Source organism: Strongylocentrotus purpuratus, unplaced genomic scaffold (genome assembly GCF_000002235.5).
Source record: "Strongylocentrotus purpuratus isolate Spur 01 unplaced genomic scaffold, Spur_5.0 spur5_scaffold_2, whole genome shotgun sequence".
NCBI classification, from domain to species: domain Eukaryota; kingdom Metazoa; phylum Echinodermata; class Echinoidea; order Camarodonta; family Strongylocentrotidae; genus Strongylocentrotus; species Strongylocentrotus purpuratus.
The window spans coordinates 26,351,373-26,370,527 of record NW_022145605.1 but is presented as its reverse complement, the minus strand read 5'-3'; the positions used below and the strand labels follow the sequence as shown (position 1 = coordinate 26,370,527).

Here is a 19,155-nt window from a genome sequence, read left to right as displayed (position 1 = left end):
TATATATGATATGATATATAGAGTGTACTTCACGCTCTTAAAGAAATTAGAAAGTATGAAAAGGGTAATACATGTATGAACAATAGATATACCTTTATTGCAGATTTTAAAAAATATATACATACAATGCATATCATAAAATGCGATAATTACCTTACAATCCCTACTAAATTTCAACTTCGGTGAATGATTTGCTCAGTATTTCCTCTCTTTTAAAACCATATGTTATCATTCAATTACATGTACCTGCAATGCAGCAAAAAAAACTTCATGGCAATACATATATCTTTCTGCCCTTGTTCATAATATAATTAGTTTTCCCTGCTTCGCCACTCCCCGGAACTTCTGGGCCTTTATGATGCTTTGGGAACAACGTATCAACCAAGTGTTCAACGGTTTTATATAAAGATCGCATTGAATAAAGGTTCAAGAAATGTCAAGATCCCACAACAATCTGCAGCAACATATAAACATAACAAAGCTTTTGGCGGTTTAAATAAAGATCGTACTAAATAAAAGTTCAAATGTCAAGATCCATCAACCAGTCTGCAGCAGTGGAACAATATAGGCTCCAGCAACGATTGCTTGCAGTCTATTTCCTCAGTATACTGAATGAATTCCTAACTTCAACCCCGGACCAAACCCAAGACCTAAACCCTCACCTTAAACTAACCCTAAAAGCCAATCGCAACTCGTACCCTAGCCCTGTGTCTTTAACAAAATAAAATCCGGAGCGAATGTTGGATCACTGCTGCAGCTGCATTCATGTATACATACATATAATTCATTTACAATCTAAAATAAAAAATAATTTAGTCAAAATATCATCTACAGCAAGATATTCAGAGAAATTTCAGAATAAAAAGTTTTAACAAACCGGATTTCAACGATGTAAAAGAGAATTTACACAGAGATAAAGCATTCAAAAAAAAAGAAGAAGCAACAAATGTCAAGGTTTCAATGATTTCAATTTCTTTACCATACATTAACAAAAACTGTACAAGAGCTATCTATCTACTGTGGTAGCAGAAACCTGAAACTTTTGTGATATGAAACTATTGAAAAGTGGGTGGGTATTTTGCAGCAAGAAATGTTTTCCAATCACAAAATTCCATGTAATCTTATGAGGACGAAAAAACCGTCACAAATCAATAGCATTCACACAATTCACAAATATTTTATGCATCCAAAAGTTTCTGCTTTTTACAGAAAGGCAGTATGTGAAACATGGAATGCACTTTTGCAGACAGCAGTATGTTTAGAGAAACAGAATATTGTTTGATCCCCTCAGATGTGTAGCTACAGGGGGGGGGGGGGTATGGGCATTTGCCAACTAATGGCAGAAAAGGAAAAGGAAAGGAACGTGAAATAAGATAAAAATGAAAGAAAAGAAAAGAAAAGTCAGAGTTAAGAAAAGGAATGCAATACTGGTAAGACCTAATCCAATTTTGTTAATTCACATTTCATCAACCTTATCTAAAGGCTGGTGCCCCCCCCCCCCACCACCACCAACTTTACTTTACCAGTATCTCCATAATGACTAGAACCAAATGGTCCACAAGGAGTTACCAGCGACAGGTTTAGTAATACTGTACAATTTTGAAAATGAGCGAAAGGTTAGAATTTATTCTCAACCAAAATTAAAAGTTATAAATCAAATGTTAGTCATATAATTTGTTTGAAAATGCTTCAAAGCGTGGTTCCGATCGCATCAGAGAACACCTAAGACCCCCAGAGCCATCAGCCCTTAAGCAAACCCTAGACCCCAGCCACAAACGACTTTAATGCTTCGCACACTTCTTGGCCCTGTTGCATAAAACTTGTTATCAACAACAAAACAAGTTACAATAACTGTTATAAGCTACTGTAATCATGGCATTTGATTGGCCGAGAGCAAATGTGTCATAGAAATTAAGCTTTTTGTAAATGAAGAAAAGTTTTATGAAACAGGGCCCAGGTTATACTCCTTCCAAAAAGCAAAGTTACATGATTGAATTTTTTTGTTGGTGGACCACTCTGCTGGAACCATGCTATGACTTTAATCTGGGGCCCGTTTCATAAAACTTGTTATCTATAACAACTGCTAAATTTCTATAACAAATTTGCTCTCAGCCAATCAGAAGCAAGGATATCAGTAGCTTATAACAGTAGCTTGTAACTTGTTATTGATATCAAGTTTTAAAAAACAGCGCCCTGAACTGCCTTCCAATCAAGGAGTAAAACCTGAAGGGCTACCGAACCCACTACTCGACAGACTATTGCATTCGCTGCTGGGGCTTCCATAACGACTCGGACTGTGAACGTTCTTGAACTTCTCCAGGATCTTCATATTGAACGAGTCGATGGTAATATCCCCCATCTTGCCCGTCCTGGATGGCTTGGAGGGCACTTTCTTCTTTGGGATGCGTCCAGGTGACCTTTAGAGAGAATATGAGTAATAACAAATCTTTTTTTTTAAACATCACAGGTCGTTAGAGATCTCTATGTGCTATGATGTGACTGCAACTCCAATATTTCACTATCTCAACTTTTATTAATATTCACAAATGCATTTTTAAGACACTCTTTTGAATAACGTCAGTCAGGATAGCCATAGACAATCACATTTAAAGATAAATGGACAAAAAAATGTTTTGAAACGATTTTTCCTATTATGGTGTAGCAAAGTTTATCAAGTCATGAATACTGAAGATTGAGTTTTATACCTGTATATGCTTGTTAATCGACTGGCTTTGTTTGGTTTGTGTTCTCTCTTATTAAACTCAATCAATTCATCATGAATAAAGAAGAGTGGATGGAAAGAGCATTGGTTTATATAATGTTTATAATGTTTATTTGTTCATTATCTGTATACAATTATATACACTAAAAATATTGTATCAAACCATATTATGTTCATGAAAATGTATGATGAAAAAAGAAAAAAAAAAGATGCAGAAACCAATAAAATCAAAATCAAATCAAATCAAATTATCTAGCCTTGACTGATTCTCATTTTCTTCTATCAAAGCCCATCAAATAAATAAATAAGGAATACCAAAGGCTGAAAATCGCAGAGCACTAACATTTAACAACTGAATTACCCTTCCCTTACCAAGTTTTGTAATTTTGTTAAGTAAAGTGACAAATTGATTTGTCCTGATTTATGTTTCTTGATGAAGTGACGTATTAAAGTTTGCATCTAAAGTATTCAACAAAGGTCCTAATTCAGCAGGTCCACCTTTCATTCTGGAGTTAAGAAAAACACAAAAATATCAAATTTACAAGGGGTATAAATAATTAAGTTGTTGAAGATAAGCTTGAGTTCTAGAAAGGTAAGGAAATCAAGGTAAGTAGGCCTGACACCATCTGCTTAACACAGGTCATTATGTGCAAACGAGAGATGAGGTATTTATTGAAAATGATTTCCAGCAAGTTTTTTTTTAAGTTGTTTTTATTTTACTGGTTCAAACAATCGATCTACTGCAGGATAAACAATCCAGAATGAATTACAGCCATGTTCACTCAACATACGATGCTCATACCCAGAGTTCAAGATTAGCTTAAACTGCATACCATATATGTTCATGATTTACCTGGACTTGACTGCCTTGAGTTTTCCCTTATCGAATCCCATCAGCTCTTCATGGATACTGGAAACTGAATTCAAAGAGGTTGTGGATCTAGAGATGGGAAGAAAAAACATCACAAAAGAAAATTATATTTTCATCATACAGTAGTTTGATTGTATTCCAGATGTGGATTAATGTGTAAGAAAGCTAACAGAATATTTAAAACTTATTATTCATCTACATCATTAGAATGGCGGCACAGGTTCAAGTCTGTGATAAAATCATGTTAGTTTACTGCGTTCGTAATTGTTTTTCATTGGACTAAAGACATAATTTTTAATGATGATGAGTGGAGTTGTGAAATTCACATCGAAATTGACCATTTAACCCTTACTGTACTGGGGGGGGGGGGCCTGGGAGGCCCCCCCTCGACATTTTCGGAGATTGCGCCGCAACCGCTTGGAATTTTTAATTGTCGTTTCATGACTTTTTTCCCTCAAGTCTTAAGCACATTTTGATCCCATTTTCGTCGAAATCGGATATACCTGTAAGGCGTTACATAACAATTAGTATGCGCATGTCATCAAAAAAAAAAAAAAAAAAAAAAAAATCGCATCAAAATTTGCATAAATTATCATTATTAATTACATTAAAATAACTTTTTTGTGTAAGAAAAGAAGTTTCATATGAATAATGAGTTTCAACATTCAAAAAGTGGAGTTTGACACGTTTTCTGTAAAATGCATAAAATTAGCGCATTTTGCATAATTAATTAGGCCAACAACAAAAATTTGCATATTCGGAAAAAACTAATTATACCATCTTGTTCCTTACGTAAATATCTACAAACATGCAAATTTTTGTGTTCATCGGACAATCGACGGCCGAGATCATAGGGGGGGGGGCCTCCCAGCCCCCCCCCCCCCCCCCCCCCCAGTCAGAGGGTGCTCAAAATAGCCCAGTACAGTAAGGGTTAATGAAATCAAAAGACCTATGGAGAATAAGAATGATTCAGAGTGTGTACTGTACACATAGTAAGCAAGCCTCAAACTTCCCTGTCCTTCTACAGTAGCTCATTGAAAGAAACTTAAAGGAGCTACACAAAGAAAATTCACCAACAACTCATAATAAGAACAAACTACATATGGATGGAAAGATTTTCTCTTGAAAAACATGAATAATTTGCTGAGAAATCATATAGATATCATGGAAAGGCGTAAAATGCAATTTTTCAAGACCCTTCTTAGACGCCCGAACGCCCCTGAACGTAAGTCAAACACACAAGCGTAGCGAGCTCTGAATAGTGACGTCACACACTGGACAAACAGCTCAGTGCCGTGTAGCAGTCTGCAGCTAGCCAGCCGTGTCCCGTATGTGACGTCACAAATATTGACGCTCTACAAAGGACCGCTGAAGGCAGAAAATCTGGATCTCAAAACTAACATTTTTGAGAGTTGATTACTGCGGGCCCCAAACATATTTTGAAGAGAAGAGTTGTTGTATTTGATCGGCAAGGCTTCCCCTTCGCAATGATACGAGTTTTGCATCAATTTAAAACACTTTTGATTCTTCGTGTGGCTACTTTAACACAATAAGTGATATCTTGGGGAGATTTTTGTCATGAATAAGCACAGGACAAGAACGAATGGGCTTTTGTGAAAGGTGTCAATAAGAATCCCTGATGTTGGTGGGCTTGACTGTGAAGTTTTGAATAGACGAGCTCCAAAGTCTTTTTAACTCAAGCTTCTGTGACCCCCCCCCCCCTCCCCCCTCCTCGACTTCCAGAGTGGAACATCCTTCTCTTCAGACACAAACCACTTCATATGTTGTTGTTGTTGTGTTTTGAGTTATTGGCGATTAGTCAGTAATTTGACTATTGTCGCCAAAATACTTTACGGCACGTGTTATATCTCTCAATTTTGTATTTTTTTAAAATATATTTATTTCGTTTTATATTTATCTATCTTTTAAGATAGTATCGAAAAATAATATCGTAAGCAAAACATTCATGGGCTTTGTTAGTGTTTCTTAACAGTACGTGCAGATTATTTGTTATATCACATACACACCATACATAAATATGTATATAAGATAGTACCTACACAAGCCTCTATATTCAATAATCTAATACCTTTTATCATTGTTGTTACTTTTTCTTATTTTATTTTCTTAATACATTATGTTATTATATTTTTAATGTACCGAGTGTAATTTAGCATATTTATAATATTGTATTATGTTTTACTGTTCTTATTTTATTTTCTTATTACATTATGTTATTATATTTTTAATGTACTGAGTGTAATTTAGCATATTTATAATATTGTATTATGTTTTACTGTTCTTATTTTATTTTCTTATTACATTATGTTATTATATTTTTAATGTACTGAGTGTAATTTAGCATATTTATAATATTGTATTATGTTTTACTGTTCTTATTTTCTTTTCTTATTACATTATGTTATTATATTTTTAATGTACTGAGTGTAATTTAGCATATTATAATATTGTATAATGTTTTACTGTTCTTATTTTATTTTCTTATTACATTATGTTATTATATTTTTAATGTACCGAGTGTAATTTAGCATATTATAATATTGTATGTTTTACTGTTCTTATTTTATTTTCTTATTACATTATGTTATTATATTTTTAATGTACTGAGTGTTTTTTATCATATTTATAATATTGTATTATGTTTTACTATTCATCAAGGGAGGTATTACTTCCTGATAGGGAACCGTTTCGTTCTGAAAAAGAACCGTACAATAGCTTTTTGTACACTGGACTCACTCTTTTTTAAGTATTCCATAATTTTTTCCGGTTGGGATTTGTTAATTTCTGTTAAAAACATAGCCCTTTCTATAATATAGTTAGGGCAATGTACTAAAAAGTGTTTTACAGTCTCTATTATATGGAGGATAAAGGGTATCTTTGAAATATAATACAACATGCAATCTACATTATAATTATCTTATCATCCCTGTCTAGTTTATTTTTATACAGAATGTATGCAAGTACATTGTATATACGTTGATCTAATAAGGCCATGATTTAATTATCTCTGCACAGACTGCACTAAATCCCTTTGTATAATTTCAAAAGTGACTACCAAATAAATCTTGTCACTTATGGTACCTTCGAAAACAAGTGCATTTTCTATATAGATTTTGCTATTAGAGCAATATGGTCTTTGATTCACTTACCCAGCTCTCTTGAGCTGCTTCAATCTTGGATCAGACTTGAGAAGAGCCTTCTTGGCAGGACTCTGGGACTGACCAGTAGGGGTGGTGATCTGGATTCAAGAATAGGGAAAGTTTGAATGGTTAATCTGATACAGGTATAATGTACAAAATGATAGTAACATTTGATTTTCCTTTGCATATCTCTGTGTTTACTTAGAATAGTTAGTCTTTATATCTGCTTAAATTCAGTCAATGAGAGAAGAACGCTTCAATATTTTGGCGTTTGCTTTAGATATTCATGCGGCATCTACATTTATATATAGATATTATTCATTTATTCAGTGTTTCGTTATTCACTACGGAAAAAAAATTGGTCCTTCAAAATATTTGCTTGACGATTTTTTATTTTTTTAGAAGAAGTTATTATTTTGTCCCTACAATGAATTCCTGTACTTCAATGTGTCAGCTCTGCAGAGACTTGGATGTCCATACATAAATATGATGATCGAACACAGTATAGAGGAATTACTTCAAAGCTGACTTACATAGACAGTATTTGTCCTCTCTTGAAGTGGTTTCTTGGCAGCAGTCTTAGGGGTCATGGTGCTAGGTAGAGGGGGCGGGGGAGGAGGAGGCGGGGCTACAGGTGCCACGCCCACTACTTCTCCTGAAGGCTTCTTGGGTGTCTTCCTACCACTACCGGACGCTGCCTCATGGCGGAGGGGCTTCCTAGGGGATGGAGTGATACCCAGGACCGAACCACTGGGGGCGGGACTGCGCCCCTGAGGTACCTCCTTGGGCCCGCAGGATCCTGGAGGGGGGTATGGAGGAGGAGGTGGAGGGGCGGGTCCCTTGGGCCTCTTAGGCGTGGTGGTCTTCCCAGAGGTACCACGGTTGGTTCTCTTGGCAGCAAGGCGTTTGGAGAAGCGCTTGGAAACTGGACTATCCCTTGTGTCTAGAAGAAGGGAGTAAGACATTGATAAACTTAGATTTCAAGTTTTCAACAACAAAATTTCATGAAAGTCAATTGTAATATTGACTTCAAATCCAACACATCAAAGGTACCATACTTGAGCCAAGGTCTGTAGAAATCCCTTTAGCTTTTCTGAAGTCACTACAATAGAATTGTAGCACTCTGTACATATAAAACATGCATGTTGACCTTTGACTTCTAGACACAAAACCTATAATCTAGTAAATTCATTCATAGCATAATGAACCAACTATGTCAAACTGAAGTCTTAAGTTATGAATTCAATAAGATGTCTCCCATCAACAAACAGATGGATGGATTTACATCCCGAATGCCTTTTACACAACTATCAAGATAAAGGAAAAAGTTGTTTCTTCATAGATCAATCAATTAATGAACAACAATGTTATTAGGTAATTGTTGGTCACTGGCGTTTTTTTAATATATCGGTCAATCAAAAGATGATGTTGTGTGTTTTATTTATTTATTTTAATTTATTTTAAATGGTTTATTTCATTAAAAAACATTCGCGGCCCGAGAGCCGAATTGCAGTTTCTTTTACAAGGTATACATCAGTGACAAAGTAAAATTACACGTAAAACATTATGCATGGTAGTAAAATTGGAATTCTTTTGTTTTTGGTTTCCAACGACCTTGGCAAATTGCTTGGTACATATACAGAAATTCGAATTGTATTACCATATTTGCAATAAGATGATATATTAAACTTATACAATACATGAATAGCAATACATTTTTGATATTCAAAAGAATTAAATGTTTTGGTTGGAAAATGCATAGCCAGATGGGTAAGGTATAGTTGTGGTGTTTTCTTCAATAACAGGGACAACAACAGCAGAAACCAAATCCAGGAATTATAAAGTCAAATAGATGCTCCAATGATTTAAACAGATTATACAAATTATACATTGTAGGTAAAATGCAGAACATTTTGTATATGGGCCAATTTAGTAAAAGGTACATGTAGAATATTGCATAAAAATATGATAAGATAAGTTCCGCATACAAACATGGGTAAAAGGTTGCCATTGTAATATTCGATATAATGTGTATCATCTTGGGAATCGTTAAAAAGTCAAACAGGATTTTGTACAATTAAATCTGATTTAGTTAAAAAAAGTAAAATTCTATAACATTATTCAAAAATGCATTCACATGTCATCCTTTTATTTAGGAAGTTATATCAGAGAAATAGAGAGAGAGATAGAGAAAGAGAGAAAGAAGGAGAGTGAGAAAAGGGAGAGAGAGGGTGAGGGTGGGAGAGAGATAGGGAGAGATAGGGAGAGATAGAGAGAGAGAGGGGAGAGAGAGAGAGAGAGAGAGAGAGGGGAGGGGAGACAAAGAGTGAGAGTAACAAGACAGAGAGCTAGAGAACAATTGGAAGCCATGAAGAGGGTTTCCCCGCTCCGCAGCACAGCACTGACAGAGAGGAGAAAATAGGGATATTGAGAGAGTGAAAGTATAGTTGAAATAGTTGAAATATTTATTGGTTACTGAATCATCATAGGTTATAACAATAATGTGACAATGTCTTTACATGAGTATAAAACATAAGTTAAATTACATTTCCACATTCAGTAAATCATAGATACATACGCTCGAAGAGGTGATGATACAGAAGGGCTACAGCCTAAGCGTGACAGCTTGATACGCTTGCAGCCCAGAAACATTTAAAATCATAACGATTGTAAAGTAAAGTAAATTACAGTACATAATTGGGGGAAAATAACAAAAAAATAAACAGTGACTTGCAACCCCAAAAAAAAATTGGATAGAGGGTGCATGGGAGGGGGATTTTCCTGCTATATCAAGGAAATGCTGACAAACATATATGATATCATGTGTTAATTTAAGAGATTTGTCAATATTTGCTCAATAAAATTGAGAACAATGAATGTGTTCGTCGAAGGTGAAACTGGTAATTATTCAGTACTATGAGCGTTTAACAATCTGACTAGATATGGCAACGGACTGTTTCTATACCGTGTCGTTTTGCATGAGTACCGAAGGGCTTTAACCCTTACTGTACTGGGCTATTTTGAGCACCCACTGACTGGGGGGGGGCCTGGGAGGCCCCCCCCTATGATCTCGGCCGTCGATTGTCCGATGAACACGAAAATTTGCATGTTTGTAGATATTTACGTAAGGAACAAGATGGTATAATTAGTTTTTCCGAATATGCAAATTTTTGTCGTTAGCCTAATTAATTATGCAAAATGCGCTAATTTTATGCATTTTACCGATAACGTGTCAAACTCCACTTTTTGAATGTTGAAACTCATTATTCATATGAAACTTCTTTTCTAACACAAAAAAGTTATTTTAATGTAATTAATAATGATAATTTATGCAAATTTTGATGCGATTTTCATTTTTTTTTTTTTTTTTTGATGACATGCGCATACTAATTGTTATGTAACGCCTCACAGGTATATCCGATTTCGACGAAAATGGTATCAAAATGTGCGTAAGACTTGAGGGAAAAAAGTCATGAAACGACAATTAAAAATTCCAAGCGGTTGCGGCGCAATCTTCGAAAATGTCGAGGGGGGGGGCCTCCCAGGCCCCCCCCAGTACAGTAAGGGTTAACCCCTTTCACAGATTTAATGCCCCTTCTCGCTTTACACAGACACCGTGATGGTGATGGATTGTGATACAAACCTTGCACATAGTTGTAAACATCACACATCTCCATCTGCATCTGTTCAAGTTTCTCCTTGCTTTCATCATCTGTGATGTCCGCCATCATGAAATTGGGTCCTTTGACTCTCTCCAACACTTTACACTGTAACGGGAAAGAGATTTTAAAAAATGAAAGATGATAAGTAAAATATAACAAGTGACAAGTGTTCTAGCAGTAGAAACCAGACATTTAAAGGGGAAATCTACCCTGATATCAAGTTGGTTTTAAAAGAAGCAGAAACATGAGAGGAACAGGTCAGTGGAAGTTTTCAAAATTCCAGTAAAAAAAATAGGAAAGTTATTAATTTTTGAAGTTGCGATTAATCAAATACAAATTGGTAGCTCTGTGAGACTGTGACAGATCTTGCAAGCTCCCATTTCATTTGCTTGATACATAGTATTTAATCAACTATTATTTTCTTTGTTATAGATGACATAATAGATTTTTTTCTATGCATGGGGTGTATAAAAACATATTTGAAATAATTATATTTACCGGTACGGTGCATGTAAAATTGAAAATGTTCTTGAAAAAAAAAATGAAATTTCTGATTTTTTTTTTTTTTTAGAGTGCAGAGCAAAAAGGAGGGAACTTTGCTATATAGACATGTCACAGAGTTGCAAATTTATTGACTGATCGCAACTTCAAAAATTCATAACTCTCTTACTTACTTTTAATGAGAATTTGCTCAATTTTTTTTATTAAAACCAATGTAGTATCGGGGTGGACTACTGGACTTTCCTTTCAAATGCATATATTGGCTACCATTTTACCAAATACCAATACACACACAACCACAGGAATGACAGGATCGCTTCAAAAGGGGTTTAAATCTTGGAGAAGCCAAAAAATACATTTTTTACTACTATGTGAATTGTTTCGTGCCACCAAGTTTAGTAACATACAGTATTTTTTTCCTTCCTTTTATTGATAATCTCTGTACCCTGTACAAACAACTTCATAATTGTTTACCCCTTACTGAATTAAAAAATCATTAAAAAATAAATCTTTGTGCAAAACAAGTACAACATGTATGAGATAAAATGTCACATTTCATACACCTCCCCCTATATGCTACAGGAATAAATGTGTTAAATTATCTTTCCACAGTTGTTGAGTATGAAAATGCTCTTCTCTTTTTTCTTAACAGTTCAAGTACCAAATCTGTAGCTGTTAGTTTAAATTGCCAGGCGTGTACATGTAGATGACCAGTGGTTTCATTGATTTGTAAATTCCATTTCCATGAAGATTGAGCAATAACAAACGTATGATTCTCATTTTCCATATTTAGAACAAGAAAACTTATAAAAGTTTGTTTCAAAATGCATTATTCCTATGAAGTTCTCAACTTTACCTTCAAAAACGAAAATAATCCTTCATTTTCTGCTTCCTCCTGCTTCTTTTTAGCTATAATTTTTTTGAAAACATCTGAGTTGCTGTCCATATACTGCAATAGATTCTAGAGATACAATATAGAGGAGAGAAGTATACAAATGATCAGAAATGGCTCGACATTTCCAGCTTGTGTTTCACTGAAAGGCAGACAAAATAATCTTTCATTTCTCATATTCCTTGAATGATTCCAAAATTGACATATTATTTCAAACTGTCACTTAAAGCCCCTCTGCACTAGTTTGGCATGGAGGGATTAGACCTCCCTGCAAGGTCACTGGCAGGTGGTTATCTCATCAAATCAGCTCTCAATTAACATAAGAAAAAGGGCATCATGGGGGATCAACAGGTATCACTTAGGCATTGTCGGCTGTAAGTAGTGTAGTGGGGCTTTAAGTTAGTATACAATTATTCCTAAAATGTTTTACCTTATTTGACTTATATGTTACCTCATCACTGTCAAACTATGAGTGGATAAATTCCTGCATTTAATGGTTCATAGAGTACTTTATGTGGAATAAGAATATGATGGTGTTGTACAATTATACCCTGCAATTATTACAAAGATCACATCAACCATTTACAATTCAGTCTGTCCGTTACCTGTAAGGCAGCATATGTTTCCATGGAGGCCTGCGCTTCGTACTCCTGTGAACTAATTCTGCTGCAGTATTTCTGCGCAAGAGGAGTAGCAGAGTCATATTCACCAAACGTCTCCATGTCCTGATTTGGTCCTGGTGTCCAAGTCAAAGAGCTTGAGTTCTGGGAACAAGGGGGAAATTGTTGAGATTGGTGAGCATTCTTCAAAATTTGGGTTTCATCACTCCAGCAAAGCATAGAGAGTCAATGCTAATGCGTATTGACCTCTAGTACTGCACTACGTATTCATAGGCAGCATATGCACACATGAATAGTCAATACACTCTTAATACACAAATGCACACAATTATGCCGATGTGGCTGATCGGCAAGTTTGACAGTAGACTTACAATTTGAATTTTTAGATTATTCTTTCTAACATCGGAAGTTAAAAATATTGTATTTTACTGCTATTTACGTGTCATCAATTGTCATTAAACTGATTTCTAGTGTAATCAGTTGAGTTTTGTACAGTGGTGTTTGAAATGTTGAGGATCAATAGCACAGCTTTTAATACACAGCCAGGATAGTAGTAATGCAGCTATGTGTGGGTTTCATGTGAATTTTGAAAGAACTTCCGATTCAAAGCACTTTTTGTGTTTGGTAGGCCTAAACTTAAAGTTAAAGCAATCCATATGACATCATATATTCAACTAGACCGAAAGCTTTAGTCTCTGATATTGACAGTTGTTCCTCTGAGACTAGGCCCGTAATCGTTTAACCCAATGCGTAAAGTTATATGTGGGTTGATACTGTTATTAATGACCATGTCCATGACCATACATGCACGTTCAACGTCAAGTTCAACCAATGACCAGTAGGGCGCTGGTCCGAGAATAAGAATTGTCAAGCATAAACTAGGATATCCTTTTAAACGTGGACAAATCGTGTCTTAAAAAATTAGGATCGTCCGCAATTTGTGGATGTTTTTTCTTCTTCTGCGCTCTGCAAGTGTAGGGTTCTTGATCCGCACGTTGGCAATGCGAAAAAACAGGATCTGTTTTCGCATCGCCAACGCGTGGATTGAAAATGAGATTAAGAATCGATGCAGATGTTCCTTATTTTTTTTAACGCCTGTGTGAAGCTGTGTGAAGTTTTCTACCGTACTGATCATGAGGATCTGAGACATTACAGTAGATAACTTCACACAGGCGCGCGCCCGCAACCCACCATCGGTATGCACTTGTATTGTGTAGCGGTTTGCCGTGAAACCTGCGAGAAAATAGTAATATCAATGTTTTTCTGAAAAATACTCCAAAAATAACAGGAAAATTGACACGAAACATAACGACTTTTAACTCATGATCTTTATTTGGACATTTAATGAATATTTACTTCATTTTGGGTAGTCTATGTCTTAGTTGGGTAGAGTATTTCCACGGCCACGCCGGAGTTTTAATACGGGTCAAATTTTGGATAGACTCTAGGCTTCTGCAATGCTGAACAACCGCCGCATATTTTTACTTCAAAATCCATTCAAAAATTCGTCATCAGTCTCATCAATAACATTGTAATCAATCACTTAGTCTAGACGTGGATTTCGTACGACAGAGTGGAATCGTTGGCAAATTACGCAAACGCGCTGCAAGGAACAAGCGCAACGCAAGCACAGTCATAAACAATGACAGCCTGTGACAGCAAACACGTTTTGGAACACATGGGACTGAAGTGAACATATATGTCACCCGACGAATGTAGATCTACAAGAACGAAATCATTTCATAAATGTTCACGACAAAATAGAAACCCTCATGCTACCATATAATAACTTGAACATGCACAGCACACGAATTATATTTCCTTAAATTCATTAAGCAAGAGAATACAATGTTATTGTTACAAGAATACTCACCTACAATGTTGACGTGCTCGATCTAGCTTGTTCAAAATAACCGCTCAGTTGGTAATTTGCATATTTGAATAATATTATGTATGTATTTTTCACACGTTACCCCCCCCCCCCCCCCCCCCCCCACCCCCTTATCCTGCAAAAAAAAAGACTAAAAAAAGTTCTAGAAGTAGCATTTTGAGAGACTTTCTTTTATATAGTAGTCGATCACTTTATATTTGATTACTCAGTTATCGGAAGACTGCCTTTTTCATGTAATAGCATGTGACAAAAAATTAGTACAATATTACCGGAATTTAACAACAATTATTAATTTAATAAAATACGATTGGTTTATCATTCTTTATATTGCAATTTACTTTTTTCATGTCTGAATACACAGTCAATGAACGAATAAATGAATGAAAGAAATAAGGAAATTAATGAAGGAATGAAGGAATTATGAAGGCATTAATAATGAATTAATAAATTAGTTAAGTGCACGTACCACTATGGGCGCGTCACTTTTTTAACAAGTAAATCATCGAGGCGCGATCGAGGTTTGGGTCCACCCCTCCCCCCCCCCCCTCCTCCATGAGAAATTTAGATTAAGGGGCAACATAAATTCTAACTTATTGGGGGGGGGTCGCTAATTCGTGACTCCATCGATTTACCCGATACAGAAAAAGGACAATTGGTGCATCATGATCATGCAGTGGCGTACGCAGGATTTTTCAAGGGAGGGGTTCTAACATTTTGAAATCGGGCCAAAAATTTCGCAACGACTCAGCCAGCCGCTGAATAAGCGGGGGGGGGGGGGGGGTAAGAGGACATATTGTTTGTTTTTTTTGTCCCGAAATTTGAAAATTTGACCGATCGTCATTCCGTTTCGTAGGGGGGTGGGGGGGGGGGGGGTTAAGGTCATCTTTTTTAGGTCGTCCATTTGGTTTATTTTTTAATATTCTTTTTGAACATAAAACTGATAAACTGCCGATTAAGAGAAATCCTGATAATTATTTTATTGAAAAATGCATCAACAAGTTCTTTATTTACTTTTAGACACTGGCGCAAAAATAGGGAATTCTCTCCCCAGAGATATCCATGATACTACATTCTTTAACTCTTTTAAATCTAAAATCAAAAAATGCATCTGTTTTTAAATCAATAATAATATTTGCATTTTAATACGTCTACTATGTTTTGTACACTGTTTTGTTATTCTTATATCTTTTACAGGGAATTGTTGGACACCTCGACAGAACCGTTTGGTTTTATTTGCAGTTTCCCCAATTCACTTCTATTGCTGATTAACTTTGTATAAATCCGGTATATTTGTAGACATAATTATTTCCATTTTGTGTGTGTTCTCTGTTTCCTACAGTATATATTGTTAATCTGTATCTTATGTGTTTTTTATGGATTTGAATTGAAATAAAACTTGAAACTTGAAACTTGAATATTAGTAAAATAACTACTGTTTCTATAAAATGGAAAACGGCATATATCGCCAGCAACCGAAGATGATATTATAAACCAGATTGAACATTATTAACAGATGAATTAGAAGAAAACAAGTAAGCTAATAGCACTTATGATTGGAACTATACATGTAGGCCTATTCGTAGCGCTTCACCTGAAAAAGTGGGAAAACTTGGCATGTATAGTGGTTGTCATGTATAGCCAGGGGTGGCGATCCCGGAGGGACGGGGGACCCCCCCCCCCCCCTCCCTCCCTCAATTTTTTTGTTGGGGGGTCGTCACCCCTGAAAAAGAGCCAACAAATGTATAGCAAATACTGACTGAAGACTGCAACACACTTTTAGGCTCTGGAGGACCAAGAGTGCGCGTTTAGACAAATAAAAATGCAAATTTCTTCTCGCTCGATAGCTACGCTCCCTCGCATAATATCCTTCAAAATGTTCAAGTAATTATTGTAGGAAAACGTGAAAAAAGACTATAGATTTGCTAAGGAATCTAATTTTGAAATACAACAAAACTTTTAAAACTTGTGAATGCGGGGTAATCACTTCCGTGACCGTCACCTTCACTCCTCTCGTTTACGTACTATGCTCCCTCGATGGCGCACTGATGGGGGAGGGGTAAATAGTTGCGCCCCCTAATAAAATTCAAACGTGCATTTCATTTCAAGTTCGATACCAGTGATTTACAAATGTTGCTTAAATGGCATTATTTCTCCCTGGGCTAGCTTCCGGGGGCTCTGCCCCCTGGAGCCCACCAAGGGCCCTAAGGTGGCCCCTGTATGCTCATCTAACCGTTATTAAATGCCTAAACCCCTGAGCTTCGGGGGCTCTGCCCCCTGGATTCTACCGGAGGCCAAAAGGCCTCTGGATGCTTATCTGACCGTTATTAAATGCCTAAACCCCTGAGCTTCCAGGCGCTCTGCCCCCTGGACTACACCAAGGGCCCTAAGGCGGCCTCTGTATGCTCATCTGATGGTAATTTAATGCCTAAACCCCTGAGCTTCCCGGGGCTCTGCCCCCTGGACCCCGCCAAGGGCCATTATAAGGCGGCCTCTGGATGCTCATCTGACCGTTATTAAATGCCTAAACCCCTGGGCTTTCGGGGGCTCTGCCCCCTGGACTCTACCAAGGGCCCAAAGATGAGCCCCTGTATGCTCATCTAACCGTTATTAAATGCCTTAACCCCTGAGCTTCCGGGGGCTCTGCCCCCTGGACCCTACCAAGGGCCTTTAAAGGCCTCTTGATGCTCATCTGACAGTAATTATTAAATGCCTAAACCCCTGAGTTTCCAGACGCTCTGCCCCCTGGACTCCACCAAGGGCCCTAAGGTGAGCCCCTGTATGCTCATCTAACCGTTATTAAATGCCTAAACCCCTTAGCTTCCGGGGGCTCTGCCCCCCGGACCCTACCAAGGGCCCCAAGGCGACTTCTGGATGCTCATCTGACCGTTATTAAATGCCTAAACCCTTGAGCTTCCAGGCGCTCTGCCCCCTGGACCACACCAAGGGCCCTAAGGCGGCCTCTGGATGCTCATCTGATCGTTTATAATTTAATGCCTAAAACCCCTGAGCTTCTGTGGGCTCCGCCCCCAACCCGGACCCTACTCCAATAAGTGACCTGTATGCCAGTGTCACAAATAAAGTTTCAAAATATGCTAATCTGACCGTAATTAAATGGATAAAATCCCTGAGCAACCGGGGGCTCTGCCCCCTGGACCTCACGCCAATTTATACGCTCCACCTGCTTCGCTCTACCTGATCGTAATACTTGAGCCCACCTCCCTTCACTTTGAAAAAAGTTCCGCGGGGCCTGCATGTAACATGTTCTAAGAGTGGTGGTGATGCTGAATATTTTTTATATTTTATTTTATTACGCCACTGCTCCCTCGTCCCTCGCATTTCACCCCACCCCCCCCCCCCCCCATCCCCGGTTATGAAAAAAAAAATGCCACCCCTGTGTATACCGTGTGAGTCAAAAAAAAGTTTACACCTAGAAAATTGCTAATCATATGAACAGTAAATTATTATACATCTTATGAAAGAGTGTTTTATCCCAAATCATTTGATACCATTTTTGTGTGGTATGTCTTCACGCTTGGATGAACAGGTGGCATTGTTTGCGAGAGTGCAAAAATCGACTTGCGCCAAAAATTAGTGATGCCTATACAGCATGTATTGGGTTTAGCGGAGTGAGAGAATGGATTAAATCAAATGAAATACATTGCATATGTTTTTTGCAAAGGGCAAAGTCACACACACCCACACAAATGTTCGTTGATATTTGATATTCGATATTTGTGGCATGATTAATTTTGTTAGGGATGTTATTTGGATCTGCAAAGACCGATTTAATACCCAATCCCAATTTATTGAAACATCACATAGGGCGGCAACTTTGGCGCAAGTCGATTTTTGCACTCTCGCAAACAATGTCTCCTGTTCATCCAAGCGGGAACACATACCACACAAAATGGTACCAAGTAGATCTGAGATTATATTATCAAAACAAAAGAGAAGAGTACGAATTTACAAATAGTAAAAAAAAAAAAAAATTTTTTTAAGTGAAAGACGTAAATATTCTAAAAAAAGAATGAAACGCCGATAATACCAAACAACAACAACAACAACAACTCTTTCATAAGACATATACAAATTTAATGTTCATCGATGATTTTTTGAATAATTAGCAATTTTCTAGGTGTAAAGTGTTTTTTTTTACTCACATTGTATAACAGTTTTGGAATAGGTTTGTTTATAAAGCTTATTGGTATATTGTTTTTGTTTTTATGTATTGCTTTTAATTGGGATACTAATTCGGTTATTTCCTTTAGATTTTGATTGTATATTTATTTAGGGGTACTAAATGTAGCAATCGAGACGACAGCATGGGTTTACAAAAATTATTTGTAATAGGCACATGAGAATGATGATCTAAGATGCCCTTTTAGAGTTTTACCCCCACCCTCACTTGCATGTCTCTAAATGTCAAAAGCCTAAAGTAGTAGGCAACATTTGTGTTTTCCCCATCGCAAATCAGGCAGTTTAGGTTAGGGGAGTAGCCGGGTGCATGTGGGCCTGGTATATGGAGGGAATGGGGAACAATCAATGTTATTACTGATTTTCTCTGTAATAGAATGTCTTTTTCCCCCTCGATTATATCAAATTTGGTTCATTGAATGAACAAAATAAAATACTTTCTTGAACAAACAAAAATCTATGCAACTCCAATAAGAAGGACCCCCCCCCCCCCCTTTTTTTTTTTTCGTTCCTCAGATATCATAGGGAAAATAACGGAGTACAATAGCACCCTCAGCTTTTGTTGCAGTAAAGATGCCATTATTTTTATGTAGGGCGATTATTGTATGCGCAGCGCACATAAATAAATACAAAGTCAATTA

The 19,155-nt window shown here is 36.8% G+C and overlaps 1 protein-coding gene across 3 annotated transcripts; it reads right to left on the bottom strand.

The window, feature by feature from the left end:
• Window positions 1–1,839: 1,839 nt before the first annotated feature.
• On the bottom strand, window positions 1,840–14,373 carry LOC100888793 (formin-like protein 5). Of its 3 annotated transcripts, none has more exons than XM_030992106.1 (8): window positions 14,303–14,373; window positions 12,415–12,573; window positions 11,774–11,878; window positions 10,398–10,521; window positions 7,288–7,697; window positions 6,764–6,852; window positions 3,576–3,662; window positions 1,840–2,417 (listed from the first exon to the last, which is right to left on the bottom strand). In XM_030992106.1, the coding sequence occupies exons 2-8, from the start codon at window positions 12,529–12,531 to the stop codon at window positions 2,210–2,212; spliced, it is 1,140 nt and encodes a 379-aa protein (XP_030847966.1). In that variant the 5' UTR covers window positions 12,532–12,573; window positions 14,303–14,373; the 3' UTR covers window positions 1,840–2,209. The 3 variants fall into 3 exon arrangements, with proteins under 3 accessions (XP_030847966.1, XP_030847967.1, XP_030847968.1); XM_030992107.1 differs by having other exon boundaries at window positions 14,307–14,326; XM_030992108.1 differs by lacking the exon at window positions 11,774–11,878.
• Window positions 14,374–19,155: the final 4,782 nt, after the last annotated feature.

What these genes read in the sequence shown, in the direction of transcription:
- LOC100888793 (XM_030992106.1), bottom strand. Translation starts at nt 12,531, where the DNA reads ATGGAGACGTTTGGTGAATATGACTCTGCTACTCCTCTTGCGCAGAAA. An exon ending in AAACATATGCTGCCTTACAG is followed by an intron (nt 11,879 to 12,414) that starts GTAACGGACAGA and finishes TTGTATCTCTAG; the next exon opens with AATCTATTGCAGTATATGGA. An exon ending in TGTTTACAACTATGTGCAAG is followed by an intron (nt 7,698 to 10,397) that starts GTTTGTATCACA and finishes CCCTTCTTCTAG; the next exon opens with ACACAAGGGATAGTCCAGTT.